Here is a 15,998-nt window from a genome sequence, read left to right on the forward strand (position 1 = left end):
ACTTGCTACTATTACTACAGTTACTACATTTAAGATGATGACTTTCTTTTCCCTTTTAGCATTTTTTTAAATGAAGTTTTTTTCTTTGAAAAATATTTCTATTTGTGTAAAAAGATTGTAAAGAACTGAATTAAAATAAGCTAGAATATTAAGGTAGCTCAATATCTGAGAACTTAGAAGTGAACACATATTTTAAAAACCACAACTCTACAATAACATTTCAAAATGTTTTCCCAAATATAACTTCTTTTCATGTTTCCAGATACTTATATGGTTTTGAGGAGTACTGTAGGTCGGCCAATATTGAATTTCAGATGGCACTGCCAGAGAAAGTTGTTAACAAGCCTTGTAAGGAGTGTGAAAATGTAAAAGAAATAAAAGTTAAGGAAGAAAATGAACCAGAAATCAAAGAAATAAAGATTGAAGAGGAAGCGAATATAATACCAAAAGAAGAAAAGCCTCTTGAAGAGGGTGTTGAAAGAAAGGAGAATACTCAGCCCTCTCAGGTAAATAGGATACTGTTAATAGTCCTTTGTTTTCTCTGGTACATTTTCTCCATCCTCTCTAAAGATTCCTTATTTAATTTATCTTATAAATTTTATTATTCTTGCATTTTCTTTATTACATGCTATTTTTGTGTTTGAAATAGCCATTAGCTATTTTTGCCATTATTTTAGGGATGGCAGAAGATTGTTAAAATAACTTTCTCAGTGTTAGTACTGGTTGGTACCTCCTGTGCTAGTAATTAGATAATGGAATTAGGCTGACAGTTTTTACTTTTATTGGTTTAGTTCCTCTGATCTTTTTCTAGGGGAGTAAAAAGAATTTATTAGAATCTATGCCTACACAATCTGAACAGGAAAAAGAAGTTAACATGAAAAAAACAGAAGAAAATGAAAACCTGGAAGATAAAGATGATGATAGAGCTGGAACAGATGAACCCCTCAGCATAAAGGTAGAAGCTGGAGAAGAAAAAGCAAAATCTGGGTAAGAAGTCTGCTTTTGGTTAAGACGCATTTTATAGCTGAATGAATTCTTGTAATTTGCTCTTTGTGTGTTTTTATGAATCTAAATGTGATTGACAAAATAAATAATTGAGTGATTTTAATTTGTATTTATTATGCAGATAGCATTTGCCTCCTTCAGAGACCCTACTAATGCAAATTTTTAGAAAAAGATCATATTTCTGATCCATTATTCTTGCTCTCATCATGGAAATTAATGAAATCTTGAGCTAGAGAAAAACAGTTCTTACTGCATTAGCCTCTGCTTCATAACTAGATAATACAAATTTGGGAAGATGTCTTTCTCCAGTGTTTTATAGATGGTATGTTGGGTATAGATTTTGAGAGTTGTAATCATTTTTTAAGCAAAAAATAAGAATGGAAAAGTGCTAGTACTTAGTTTATAAAACTGTTATATAGCATTTTATGTGATAGTAGCATTTACTTGGTTTGGTCAGTTTGAGAATTATTTAGCAATGTATCAAGAATACCTATACTGACAGTGGACCTTGCATTTTATAGGTGGTTTTTGGCATTTCATCTTGTTTCTGAGGCTTAAAAAAAGGCTAAACATCCCCATTGTTAGTGATTCTTTTAAATAAGTACAACTATATATTTTTTGATCATTTTCGTATTTTCTAAAATTTGGCCACAGCATGCAGACAAGCAAGGAAGAGGAAAAAAACGATGCTTAGATGACTATAGTAAAATGTGTTTATTACACTTTGTAATATATGTGTCTCTCTGTGTACAAATGTGTATTTCACGTACTCCTTAGTGATACTGGAAATTATTTCTACTTTTAAGAAACTTAGTAAGTATTTTTTGCTTAAAATCTCTTGCTCATTTTGGTGGTGGTTGGTGATTTAGTCACTAAGTTGTGTCCGACTCTTATGACCCCATGGCTGTAGCCTGCCAGACTCCTCTGTCCATGGGATTCTCCAGGCAAGAATACTGGAGTGGGTATTTCTCCTCCAGGGAATCTTCCTGACCCAGGGATTGAACTCCTGTCTCCTGCATTGCAGGCATATTCTTTACTGACTGAGCCATTTTAGTGTTCTTCTAAAATTTTGACCACAACATGCAAATAAACATGGAAAAATGAAACAAAACTGGCTTTAGATGGATATAGTTAAAGTGTTTATGATACTTAGTTATGTTTCTCTGTGTGTTAAATGTATATTTGAAGTACCCTGCTGCTACTTGAAGACTATGTCAGCTATTAAGAAATTTAGTAAGGATTCAGCTTTTTGCCTAAAAATCTGATTTATAAATATGCATCTATTTCTGGAGCATTTACCGTGTGGAAAGCCCTGTAATAAGCCTATATTTTCTCTGTGTGACTAATAATTATCTTAATTATTCACGTTGGTACTTCAGCTTATTTTATGGTATAAACTATTTTGTAGATTTTTTGAATTCTTCAGCTATATGGCTTATGTATTTATTAAATTTTTAACATTTCTATACACTTTTTTTAAAATTTAAGTTTTTATTTCTGACTGTATCAGGTCTTAGTTGTGGCACCCAGGCTTCTCTCTAGCTGCAGTGCCTGGGTTCCAGATCTCGGGCTCAGCAGTTGTGGCACACAAGCAAAATTGCCCCGTGGCATGTGGAGTCTCAGTTCCCTGACCAGGGATTGAACCTGCGTTGCCCATATTGCAAGGTAGATTCTTAACTGCTGGACCACCAGGAAAATTCCTATGGCTTTTTATTTACTGCAGATATTTATAAATGTATCATACCACAAACAAATTTTCCTGATGTGGCTGCTGTAGAAGATTTATGGGTTAGAAATATCCAACACTGATCTCTGGATTTTCTTAGATCAGAGCAACAGAAAATTTTGTGACTGTAAAGAATTAACATATAAATATTTACCTAATATATAAACTTTCTCTAAGTAATTAGCTGGTAAAAGAACTTTCAGTGTCCTTCCTTTGTAGTTCAGGTGTGTAAGATTAAATAACTGAATTTATGTAAAATGTCTGGTTCAGTGCCTGGCCCGTAGTAGGTACTAATAACCTGTAATAGTTATTTCGGTCTTAATTTTGGAATGTGACGTCAAACTTGGGAAATTTGAAATTTGTGAGTTCGGATGAAAAAGTCCTCGTGGATGCATTTGGTTTCCCAAAATGTAAAAGATAACTCATGTAATATGTGTGTGTTTTGTGTTTATGTTTGTGTGTAATACATACATCCGCTTAGTATACTAGCTACATTTTATACTTTGAAAGGCTCTCTTTCTTGACATTCTATGTTCTTTTTGATGTATCTACCTCTGATTTTGCCACTGAGAAGAGAAGGAGGGGGAGAATATTTGCTTCGGCTGATAGCCAGTAATTGTGTTGTTTGCCTCTTTGTAGTTCAGTGTGTTATTGAGTGACTCATTTGGTTTGTGTCTGAGGTTGACATTAAATGAGAAATTCTAATTTTTAATTTTTGATTGCTTTTAAAAATTAATACAGAGTATTAGGTTTTTATTCCAGATTACATAAAAGATTGCCCTGGCTACCACTGAAAGTAGGATTGTACTAGCTATGATTGGCGTTTGCCGGTTGTGTTCAGTGCTTCGTGTGTGTGTGCGCGCAGTCGCACGGTCGTGTCTGACTCTTTGCGACCCCATGGTCTATTGCCCACCAGGCTCCTCTGTCCATGGGATTCTCCAGGCAAGAATACTGGAATGGGTTGCCGTTTCCTCCTCCAGGGGATCTTCCCGACCCAGGGACTGAATCTGTGTCTCCTGCCTTGGCAGGTAGATTCTTTACCCTTGAGCCACCAGGGAAGCCTTTAGTCCTATATAGTTTTGGCTTAATAATGTAATGTACAGTTTAGAGTTAGTTTTTGCTTAAAACGTTTTAAACTTTTAATCATCTATATCTTTTGTGTTTTATATAGTGATTCTGAGATGCATGATAAATCTCTTTGGTGTATGGTCCATCTTTGTCGTATCTACCAGAATATGCTTCCTTTTCTCCCTGATGAGCAATGATATGATCTTCTGATTAAACAAGTAGTATTCTTTCAGAAAAAGCCTTACTGTTTTAATTTTACATGTGTTTATTACATATATATGTCAGTTAAGTTGTTAATAGTTTATCTGATAGTTTCTTAGATATTTCAGCCTTTCTGATAGTTTCTTAGATATTTCAGCTTTACTTACAATTTTTTCATTATAGAAATGTTAATAGATTTTCAGTAGTAGAATTCATATTTTTTATCTCAGGTTACAGCTGGATTCATTTAATTTTTAAGTACCAATTTGACTATAAACAAGTCTTTAAAATAGGAGTAATTCTTAAGAATTTTTGTAGACTTTGTGATGCATTTCAGAGAAAATTGACTCATTTGGTACTTTTGTGAACTCAGACTTAATTTCATAAGTGTATTAAGCTTCCCTTCATCCCTGTTGCCTCACTGTATAGAAGGAATAAAAAAGCTTTACAGTTCTAGTTGTGACACTATTTCTAGTTTATTTTTTGTTGCCTACATAATTGTGTAATTAGGAATGATAAAGTATGTTATCGCTAAGAAAGCTTGCATATAAGAATATAAAACTAAAATTATTAGTGGAGGAAGATTTTTTTATCTACATACTATGCCCATTAACTTTTAAGGGTTAGTTACTTAGCTGTCTTACGGTTCTATTTTATGACATTTATTCATTTGTCAGCTATAAAGTGATGGATTCTTTTTGAGAGCAAACTGTTGTAATAAGGATAGACATACTGCAGAGTAAATAATTGAAGTTTTTAAAAAATAAATCTAGTGCATGGAAAATTTATAATCTAAGATTTTCCTCCAATTTCTTGAATACAAATTTGTGATCAATATAAAATGAATATGATTGTTTTAGAAAGCATGTGATATTGAGAAGACCAGAATGGTTGCATTGCTGCTTCTAGAATGCAAATGACTTTCAGTTTCATATTTGCAACTGGTCTCTCATATGCCTGTTTCTTCAGAACTTTAAAGTTGAGAGAATTGGTAGAAGAGGACTTTTGGTAAATATGGAGAAAAGAGAGCAGAAATTGTGTTGAAATTTAGAAGAATAGAAAGAAAAAACTTGATGTGATTTAAATGTGAACTTAGTAGGATATTCCTATAAAAGGTGAAATAATATTTCATTTAATACAACTTCAGAAAATCTGGTTGAAATTATTTTAATTATTAAAACTAGCCATTGGCTAGTAAAAACTTGTTTAAACATCTGGAGGTTGGAAATATTTGAATGAAAAAATTTTTTAGTCAGAAAATGGCTATGAGTTACGATGATTTTTGTTTTTGTTAACTGAGTTGTAAAAAACTTCTACAATAAAACATGAGGAAAATGTTAGCGTCGACCTTACTAGCTAGTTTCTTGCTCTTCAGCACAACTTCTGTTCTTCTGCCTGTTGGACATTTTCTTTTAATACACTTACTTTTCAGTTTTCATTTTCTCTGAATATATCTTTCTGTAATCATCCATGGTCATCTCATACAGTTTTAGTTTTTAATATTAAATTGAAACTCAGAGAATATCATACGCTTGGAACCTGCTGTTCCCGGAACAATCACAGCCACGATTTTTATCAATTTATGTGGTTTGGAACTGAAAAGCTTATGAAGTGTCTTTTATTAACTGCAGTTTTTTAAACCTTTCAAGAGATGAAACGAATAAAGAGGAAGAGGAAGATGATGAAGAAGTAGAGGAGGAGGAGGAGGAGGAGGAAGAGGATGAAGAGGATGATGACAACAATGAGGAAGAGGAGTTTGAGTGCTATCCACCAGGCATGAAAGTCCAAGTGCGGTATGGACGAGGGAAAAATCAAAAAATGTATGAAGCTAGTATTAAAGATTCTGATGTCGAAGGTGGAGAGGTCCTTTACTTGGTGCATTACTGCGGATGGAATGTGAGGTAACTTGAGTTTTAGCTAGTGATTACTACCTAAAAAATCTTGTACAGTAATTTTCTATTTTAAAATTTAACGAATTATAGATTTATTAGTATTCCAATTGAGGTCATAGTATACCATATAAAAAACATGGAGTTTTGACTTGTAAATACCTCTCTCAGTGACTTCCTACTTACTGTTTTCAATACTTCAAATACTTTAGTCTAGAAAACTAAAGTCTGTGTAGTTGATTTTAATTTTATGCGTGTAGATTAATAGGGGCAACATTGTTGGTAAAATGATAGAAAAATTTCTTTAAAAGTTAAAAGGGATTTGAGCTTCTTGAGGTCTACAAGCCAATTATGAGGCTTCTGCTCTCTCGCATTTTCATCTACCTTTCCACGGTAACCTCTTGTTTTCTTCTTAAATCATCACATTTTCTTGCCTTTAGTAGGCAGGATTTTAAAGTTGCTATGTCTTAGGAAGCTTTAGCAATTTCAGGAAGGCCTTATATCCGCATTAGCAGCTCTTGTGTGACATCTTGTTCAGAAGCCTCAGAAATTAATTTTTATGTTTGAAACAATGACTGAAATATGAGCAAGTCTGCTTGACTGAAATAGGGTGCATGGTCCAACTCTACTCACCTAGGGAACTGAAAAGCAGGACTGAGTTTTCTTCTTATACAAGTTTCCTTTGGTAATATCTGAATTTTATCCAAAATTGGCAAACTAGTTTTGGGATCTGAGCATCTAGATATCTTTAAGAAAAATCTTATTTATTTTGGAATGTCTGATACTGTATTTGAAGTAGCCTGTGATAAGAGTTGTAGCTTTTGAAAAGGTTGCCATCCTTAGTTTTCAGTGGTGGTGTCAAGGTGTACCTAGTGTTTTCAAGGAGGAATACAGTTCTCATGATTTCTATTTACACTGTATTCTGTGGTTTGGAATGTGATTAAGAAAACATCATCTCCAGAGTGTCTGTTTCTTAAAAAAAATACACTCTCTGTTTCTTAAAAGTACAATTTGTGTTGTCTTTTTGCAGCAGTAGGAAGCTTTGGAAGCATGTCTAATCTGATTACCTTTCCTAATTTGAGAATAGTGCAGTTCTGTTCCATTCTGAAGCTTGGAAGAAAATAGCACTTAAGTCATAAGGAAATGTGTAGGAGTTTTGTTTGGGACTTTTTCCCTTTATTACTTCTAACCAGAAAGATTAACAAAGTTTTGGATTTTAAGAATACCTATCAGTATTGTTCTGATGAAACATAAGCTTCTCCAGATACCACTTTTTAACACTGTGTGTAATTTATCCTTTTGGCTGTCGGTTCTTGTGCTGTCTCTGTGGTGCGTGACTTTCCTCACCTGAAGGGCTATTAGTATCATGTTCAGAGGAAGATACTTGAGATTACAGAGCTGCTATCAGAATATTTTGCTGTCTGTAATATTTAATCATTTTGATTTTATTAAATATAGATGTAGAGGGAGTTCCACTTTGACCCAGGATGTAAATGTTAAATATGTTAGTTTAAAATTAGGAAGGAAAAACTGTACCCGTGAAAATTAATAACTACTATGTAAGACCCACAAGATAGATAATCTGAGATACATCATCTTTTATGTTTTTTTGTTTGTTTTCAATTCTTTCCTTCTAGTTATTCTGCTAGGTTATATAATGAGGCAGTTTTCCTAGTAGTCTTTATAAAATGCTTTAATTCTGTGACCAGTGGGTAGAATTTAAGCATTCTCCAAGTTTAACTGTAACAGACTTGATTATTTTCTGTTAATTATCTCATTAAATAGAGGCATAGATAAAAATTGAAACATTCATGAAATTATTCTGCAGTTAAGTTACAACTTTGTTTGTTAAGAAAAGATTCAATAAAGGAAAGAGTAATCCTATCGTAGCAGCACCTGGATTTTAGAGGATAGGAAGAATGTTCGGTGCTTGTGCTTTGAAGTAGATAGAGGGTTGGGTAGAGAAAGGGAAGATTTTAAATTGAGGCATTCAAGTTTTTAATAACATAGAAAACCAAAATGAGACCTAGTCCAACAAGACAAACTTGAATTAATGAGAAGGATGTCATCTACTCCTGACAACTGATGCATTTGTATGGTACGAACTTTCAAAAGAAGAAAACTTACCATCTTGATGAAGACCTATAGAGTGGATGTCTACAGACTCCAGCATCACAGAGAAAACAATTGTACTTCAGTAGATTAAGCAGTTATTTTTTTATAGTCACTGTTCTAGTATTTCCATTTCTCTCTGGAATAATAAATACCCAAAGAGTCTGTCTTATTGATGAATAAGAAATTGTGAGTTTTGCCGCTCTTTTACATCTGAAGCTAATCTGATGAGGACCTCAACAAATCCTCATCAGCTCTACAACTGTCTTCCTGTTACTTGGGAGAGCTCCAGCTTGATTTCTGAATTTAAACTTGAGTTGTGCAATTAGAAGTGAAGATTTATGCATGAAGTTTCATGAAAATAGTTTTATTTTCACTGGCAGTCATTCATTATAGTAGCAATTTAGGAAATTTTGTATGGAGCTGTTTGAGTTTTGTTTGATAGGAAACATTTTCCAGAAAGCAGATTTTTCTTAAGAAAAATAATATCTATCTTAGTTAGAAAAATACTGTTTTCTTATGATTTCTACATTTTTCTTTTTTATGAAGTTCTATATAAACCTTTATGTTAATTTTCATTTATACCCCTATTTCATAACTGAAAATGTCGCTTTTTTTTTTTAACATAAGATAGTGTTTGGGCCAATTTGTTAATAACTACTACAATGAGAAAAAAGACATTTTAATGTACTCACATCAGGTTTATGAGAAATAGCCAGAATTCTGATCAGTGCTTCAGTGCTAAGTTACTTGAGTTGTGTGAGACTCTTTGTGAGCCCACAGACAGACTGTAGCCCGCCAGGTTCTCTGTCCATGGGATTCTCCAGGCAGGAATACTGTGGTGGCTTGTCAGTCCCTCTTCCAGGGCATCTTCCTGACCCAGGGATCCAACCTCAGTCTCTTAATGTCTCCTGCATTGGCAGCAAGGTTCTTTACCACTAGCGCCACCTGGGAAGCCCAAAATGGTAAAACATAGCTACAGAATTTTTCAGCTGTGATGACCACATGTAAGGCTGCTGTCCAGTGCTATATGGTCTTTACTATTTCACCACATGCTTGTTTACAGAATTTTAAGAACATCCAAAAATCGCATTCAATGGGAAAATACATAAAAGAAAGATAAGATCACTTTTTTGTATTGTAGTGTTCTCTTTTATTCTTTTAAAAAATATATCTCCATACGTTAAAAAAGGTAGTCATACTTCAGTAATTGTAATAGTAGGCTGTCTGTTATATTTGTTTTAATTTCTCAGTGATGTTTATATTTTATTATTAGATACTTTTAGTATGTTTATATTTTATTATTAGATACTTTTAGTATTATTAGCTAGTTGATCCTTTTCACTCTCAGGTTTCTAGGTCATGCCATAAAACATGGGGTTGATGTTTGAAAATAAAGTTACAGTTTGGAATTCATTGGCCATAACTTTGAGTGTGTTGGATTTATCTTTGTTCAGTAGCAAATAGCCTTGTTCAGTTATATTTACAATCTTGTGTGTTAGAACTATCTAGACTGCTTGGCATGGGATTTAAAATACATCAATATTCTATCATGTATTGGTGCTGATTTATTTTTCTCCATTTCCACCTTGACTTTCTATAACCATGGATTTGGGAATTTGACTAGAGAATTTATTTTTTATGTTGATGATTACCAACTACATTAAAGAATACCTCAACTAAAAATAAGAGACACTGTAAATTTCAACTGTAACTCAAATAACAAGTTAGTTCTAGTCCATATTATGTCACAGAAAACTGAAAATAAGGTAAATTATTCTTGAATATATTACTTGAAATGAAAAGGTGTTTCATTTTAAAAATACCGTATTTTTCTAAGCAAATTGGCACTTCCTTGGAGGGAATAGGTGGAATAAAAGGCTTTCAGAACCAATTGGTTTAATCACATTTTTGTGAGCATGCACCCACTGTTTATCAAACATGTTTCTTTATTTGGCAAACATAAGTTCAACATCTATGAGCCAATATTGCGCTTTGCATTAAGGTACAAAGAAATATTCCCTATTGAGGAATTTGTCCAGGTGAGGGAAGTACCCCACCAGGATTTACAACCCCCTAATGCCCTCAACCTCTCCTTATGTTGCTTACATTCTTCAATCATTTCTTATAATTTTTTTATACCCCTATATTCTTCTGTTGCTCTTATGTTGCTTTGCAACACCTGCTTGACAGAACCACAAGAATCCTGATTAAATCTAACACTCTTCCTCCTCCTCCTCCTCCTTGCCTGCACCTGTGCAGTTGATCAACAACCACAGTGACTGGTCTTGTTTTAAATTTATGACTGTGAACCTCAAGTGGGCACTGTATGTCCTCCCCCCATGCCGTTCCTACTTTCTCAGACTCTTATTTTTTAATGGCATAATCTTTAATTATTACTGTAATTTTTATTGGTATCATTAACATGTAATATTATAGTCAGGTGTACAATAATAACAATTTGATATTTGTATATATTACTCAATGATCACTGCAGTAAGTGTAATTCACTCATCCATCACTGTACATAGTTACAGAAATCTTTCTTTTTTAATATTTCTTCCCTCCTCAAAGCCCCAGCAACTCTCTCCATGCCCACTTTCAGCTGGTGACCTCATTGAAAGAAGAAAATTTCTACAGAATTCCACTACATGACCTTCTTACCTATATATGCTGCCATATTTTATGCCTTCTTATCTTTCACTTTAGGTGAACAAGCGTGCTTCTATCTAAAACCCATCTTCTAACTGCCATATCTTCTGCCAAAATCAGAGTTATGGGCCCAGAAATTCTCCTCTTTTTTCTGTATATTTTGAGTTTCTTGTTCTCTTCTAAACCATTCCCATCTGTATATAGACCTGCAGTTACTTCTTTCATCTCAAAGAACACTCCTTTGAACTTAACCCTGCATTTTCTACTGTGCTGTTTCTTTGCTCCATTTCCATCCGGCAAAAATGATTTGAGTTATTTACACTTGTTATCCACTTTTTCTATTGTTTTTGTGTAAACCCAACCCAGTAAGGCTCATGCCACAGTGCACCTCCAGAACTGTCAACTGTTCAGCCTTATTTCTTAACTTCTTACTTGCCTTACCTGTGTAACTGACCCAGTTGATCACTCTTTCTGTGATACTTTTTACATGAGTTCCAACTGCTACAGCTGCAGTTACTTTTCTTGTTTATTTTTCTTTTCTGCCTTTCTCAAAATTAAAAAACCACTTCTCAGTTATTTTATCTTTTCTATCTTATTTCTTGTCTTTATGTGTTTTCTCTCTTTTAATTGTTCTCTTCTTTTATTCTTGTATACACTTTAACTTAATTTACACTGTATTTCTGTTTTTCCAGTTCTGATTTGAGTCACTTTTTTGATGTTGAATTTTTTTTTTAATTTTTTGTTTTGCCCATTTTTGAATTGGTTGTTTTTTTGTTGGTGTTAAAGAGTTTTCAGAGTTCTTTATGTATTCTGTATACTAATCCCTTATCAGACATGGAATTTGCATATATTTTCTCCTGTGAACCCACAGAATTGTCTTTTCACCCTTGGTATTGTCATTTGCTGTACAGAAGTTTTTAATTTTGATAAAGTCCAATTTGTCTGTTTTTTTTTCTGTGTTGCTCATGCTTTTGGTTTGTATCCTAGAAAACATTGCCAAGTTCAGTGTTAGGAAAATGTCCCCATTTTCTTATGAGAGTTTTATAGTTTTAGCTTTAATATTTAGCATTTTGGTCCATCTTGTGTTAATTTTCTTTTTTAATGACCTCTTTGGGTCATACACAGAGCCCATCTCCTAATTTGCAGATAACATGGGGTTGAGAGTTAGACTCAAATAGACTAGACGCGCCCACTCCTGTGGCTTCCCTTCCACTCCTGTGACTTTCCTTCCACTCCATGTTAAGCTAAAGAGCTGTAAATGAAGGCCATTTGACAGTGGTCTCCAAGTAAATATCTGTCAGTCTGTTTTAAGGAGAGAGAGGGAACATGGCCCATACCTTTGTCTCTAAGCCTCCTTACCCTCTTTGTGCACAGCTCCTCTTATGTGCCCTTCTTCATATAACTTCCATTTCATACCTCACTGCCATCTCCAAACTCTTGTCTCTATAAACCCTTGTCGTATCCTGTTCACTTACATTTATGATCCAAAGCATTAAAATGGAAAACTACTATGGAAGTCAAGAGCTGTATGTTACTGCTCATGTGAAAAATTGTTTTGCACCATGTAAAATGCTTTATATTAGACAGTCCTTCATGTAGAGAAATTTAAATGAAAGCTTATAAGCAGTGAGTAAAGTGAACATAAATATAATTTCTCTTTAGAAAAATGACTTTTGAGTTGGTTGGCTTTTCAGCGCAAGTGAAAATAAACATTTCCTTTGTGAAAAAGATGAGTAAACTCAGGTATTTTTGCACTCAGATGGCTTTTCTCTCTCTCGGAGTGCTTATTTAACTGGACCTGTTCCATCAGTATTTATTATAGATTGATAGGTACATTTACTGTAAACCATTAACTTGGACCTGTTCCATTTCATAGCTTTATAGATTGGCAGGTACATCAATATGTTTGTCTAAATGTGCACAAAAATACTAACCCCCTAAACTTATCAAATATTCATAAAACAAACTTTGGGGATTCTTTTAGAAGTCAGTAGCTGCATCACAACATACAATGAGTGCCAGAGTTGTTAACCATTTACAGTGATCTTTATAGTCCTGGTACAATGTTCTGTGATGTGTTGTTAACATTATATTCTACCTCTGCCTGAAGACCTTTGTTTCATTTTACACAGTTAAATTTTCTAGGAAAACAGATCTATAGTATTGTAACGCCATTCTCTTATACTGTTTATGTCTTTCATATGATGATGTGATAATAGTAGTGTTTCTATCACTCTTCTTTTCTCTATTATGATGAAACCATTCCTGCTTTTTTTGGTGTGACTTGAACACTGTTACCTGGGGTGGAAATATGAAATGTTAAGAGCATGCTTAGAATTTTATTTTTTCACTACTGTGCTTTTATTTTTGTTTTGTTTTATCTTTTTAAGTTTATTTTTAAACTTTTTTGGCTGCACAGGCTCTTCATTGTTGTACACGGACTTTCTCTAGTTGTGGTCAGTGTGGTCTCCTGTAGTTGCGGGGCGCAGGCTTCTCACTGTGGTGGCTTCTCTTGTTGCAGAGCACAGGCTCCAGGGTTCACGGGCTCAGTAGTTGCATCACTCGGGCCCCGGAGCTCAGACTCGGTAGCTGTGGTGTACAGGCTTAGTTGCTGTGTAGCATGTGGGATCTTCCTGGACCAGGGATCAAACCCATGTCCCTGCATTGCAAGGCGGATTATTAGTCACTGTACCATCAGGGAAGCCCTGTTTTAAGTTCATGACTAAAGGCATTAAACAGTACTCAGGAGGTCTCTTTATAAATTTTGCTTTAGGTATTTTTTCACATTAAAAATAAATGTCTAAATCAAGATTTTTATAGAAAATTCACAAAGTAGGTAACCTAGTTAAATTGCTTATAAAGTTTGTAATTGATAACTAGTGCTGCTTTTCTCATAACTTGGTCTTTTCTTCTCTTACAACATATTTTCCTCCATATTTTCTTACCCAGTTTAAGTGGGGAAATTCCTTTCCATGCTAAGAGGGCCTAAATTTTCATCTCAGATGTGAGGTTTTTAAAGCTAAGTTAGTTTTATGATGTATGTTATCTTTTTTGCATATAGATAGGCGAGATACAAAATACATAATTGTTCAGCAATTGCTAAATGAGTCTCTCCTTTATAGAAAAAGTACAAATGATTTTAATATTTCACTTACATTAATGGTTGGTTACTAGATTTTTATCTTTTACAATCTGTATGTGTATTTTAAATAATGAGTTTTAAAATATTTTGTCAGTTCAGTTTTGCTTTTGAAGTTATTTGCGCATTATTCTGCATGTAATTATCGTGTAGGTATATGTAAATACATGACTGATAATATTTCTTTGACAGTGATTTAGTTGGGTTTAAAAAAGAGCCAAAATCTGAATCATTGTGGGCACAGTAACCATTTTGGTATCTTATGTCTGGTTGATGAATGCTCTTTTCCATTTTTATTGTTGCTAAATGATTTCTTAGATGATTTGCCAACACATCCAAACAAAAATCAAAACGTTTTCTTTTTAGAACTCTTTATTTTTCTCTGGTGAGAGCAAGTATGCTATGGTCTCTGAATGGTTCCTTTTAGCTTTGTATAAATATTTTAATTCAACACATTAAAATTTCAAATATTCTGTAACTGCTTTTCTGGGAAGGGTTCAGAAGATTTGTATTGCTGCCATGCCATGGCTGACCGCTGTTGTCCTCTGTTAAGCGGTAAGCTCCGTGAGAAGATGCTGTGGTGCATTCACTGCCCAGTGCCTAGTGCAGAGCCTCTCACATGACAGGCACCTCACAAATATTTGTCCAGTGAACAAGCCCTTGTGCAGACTTCTAGTCTGGGGTTTCGTTCGAGTTTTTAACTTGGGGGATCATCTGTTCTCCTTCTCTTCGTTTCATGGAGGTCAGGGAGCCAACTGCTAGAAGGTAAATGAGTTGCCCACGCTCTGTTCTTTCATGTTTATTCCATTAGTTGAACGTTAGATGATACCAACAGATTTTCCCGAGTCAGTATATTCTTTGAAAATATTTTCCTTAGTACTTTAAATATCAGATGAGATACTTATCTAGGCTCCACACATTAATTACAAAGAATTTATTGATAACTGAGTTGAAAAAGTGTGTTCTAATCACTAACAGGTTCAGTCTTCATTTTTGTATTCCGAAGTGTTTGTTCATGTTTGTTTCAGTATTTGTTTTTCTTGGTTTTTTAATATTTGTTGTTTAATGAAAGTATTTAGTAATTTTCGTTTCCTTGTGCTCTTGCAAGCTGTATTTCCTTTTGTCATGAAGAGGCCAGTTGCTTTCTTCAGTTTCTAAATTTAAAGTTTAATTATAGGCAGTACTGGAGAAGGAAGTGGCGACTGACTCCAGTATTCTTGGCTGCAGGATACCATGGACAGAGGAACTTGGCGGGCTACAGTCCGTAGGGTTGCAATGAGTCGGACATGACTGAAGTGACTTAGCATGCATGCATCTAGTCGGTGCAGTTTTTAATAATCTAGAGTACCTGGTTTTCCTCAGACATTCTTATAAAACTCTGATGCTTGAATTAAAGTTGCAAGTCATTTTGTTCATAGGCCAACTGCTTAGCTTCAATTTCTTTACTAGCTTTCAAGCTGCATTATCACAAAACATGATAGCTGACAGCAACAGGCCTGCTGTCCTTGGGGGAAAATCTAGGTATTTAGCAATGAAGTGGTTTCTTGGAATACCTATTGCCCTGAATAGCTGTTAATAGTGTTCTTCATTCACAGTTGAGAGTCCGCATCGGAACATGCATTCTAATATCTTGATTCCCTTTGTGGTATTTAAAGCAGAATCAGGAGTACTGGAGAGCCACTGGGACAGGACGACCACTATGGCTGAGGGATGAAAGAACGTTCATTTATTTGGGAATGTTTGAGAGGAGGAGGAAAGCATCTTAAAACCAGAAAATTTATATTTGACTTAATTTTTAAAATTCCTGTTTTCTTTAAAGAGGTTATTCTTTTTATTTTTAAATTGAAGTATATTTGCTTTATGGAGTTTTATTGTCTTCTGTCAAACCTCAATATGAGTCAGTCATAGGTATACACATATCCCCTCCCTTTTGAACCTCCCTCCCATCTCCCTCCCCATCCCACCCCTCTAGGTTGATACAGAGCTCCTGTTTGAGTTTCCTGAGCCATACAGCAAATTCCCGTTGGTTGTCTATTTTACATATGGTAATGTAAGTTTCCATGTTACTCTTTCCATACATCTCACCCTCTCCTCCCCTCTCCCACGTCCATAAGTCTGTTCTCTATGTCTGTTTCTCCATTGCTGCCCTGTAAATAAATTCTTCAGAACCATTTCTCTAGATTCCATATATATGCGTTAGAATATG

General features: G+C 34.5%; 1 protein-coding gene across 9 annotated transcripts in view; it reads left to right on the plus strand.

Moving 5' to 3' along the window:
• The window catches only part of LOC120860498 (AT-rich interactive domain-containing protein 4B), a 139,096-nt gene that overhangs the window by 94,447 nt on the left and 28,651 nt on the right, over nucleotides 1-15,998 (plus strand). For 4 of the 9 annotated variants that reach the window (XM_040236323.1, XM_040236327.1, XM_040236331.1 and 1 more), the window contains exons 15-17: nucleotides 263-506; nucleotides 812-987; nucleotides 5,632-5,901. In XM_040236323.1, coding sequence (XP_040092257.1) covers nucleotides 263-506; nucleotides 812-987; nucleotides 5,632-5,901 — 690 coding nt within the window. The remainder of the gene's footprint in view (nucleotides 1-262; nucleotides 507-811; nucleotides 988-5,631; nucleotides 5,902-15,998) is intronic. The other 5 variants (XM_040236329.1, XM_040236330.1, XM_040236326.1 and 2 more) reach the window with 4 other exon arrangements.

Source organism: Oryx dammah, unplaced genomic scaffold (genome assembly GCF_014754425.2).
Source record: "Oryx dammah isolate SB20612 unplaced genomic scaffold, SCBI_Odam_1.1 HiC_scaffold_11077, whole genome shotgun sequence".
In the NCBI taxonomy this organism is placed as follows: domain Eukaryota; kingdom Metazoa; phylum Chordata; class Mammalia; order Artiodactyla; family Bovidae; genus Oryx; species Oryx dammah.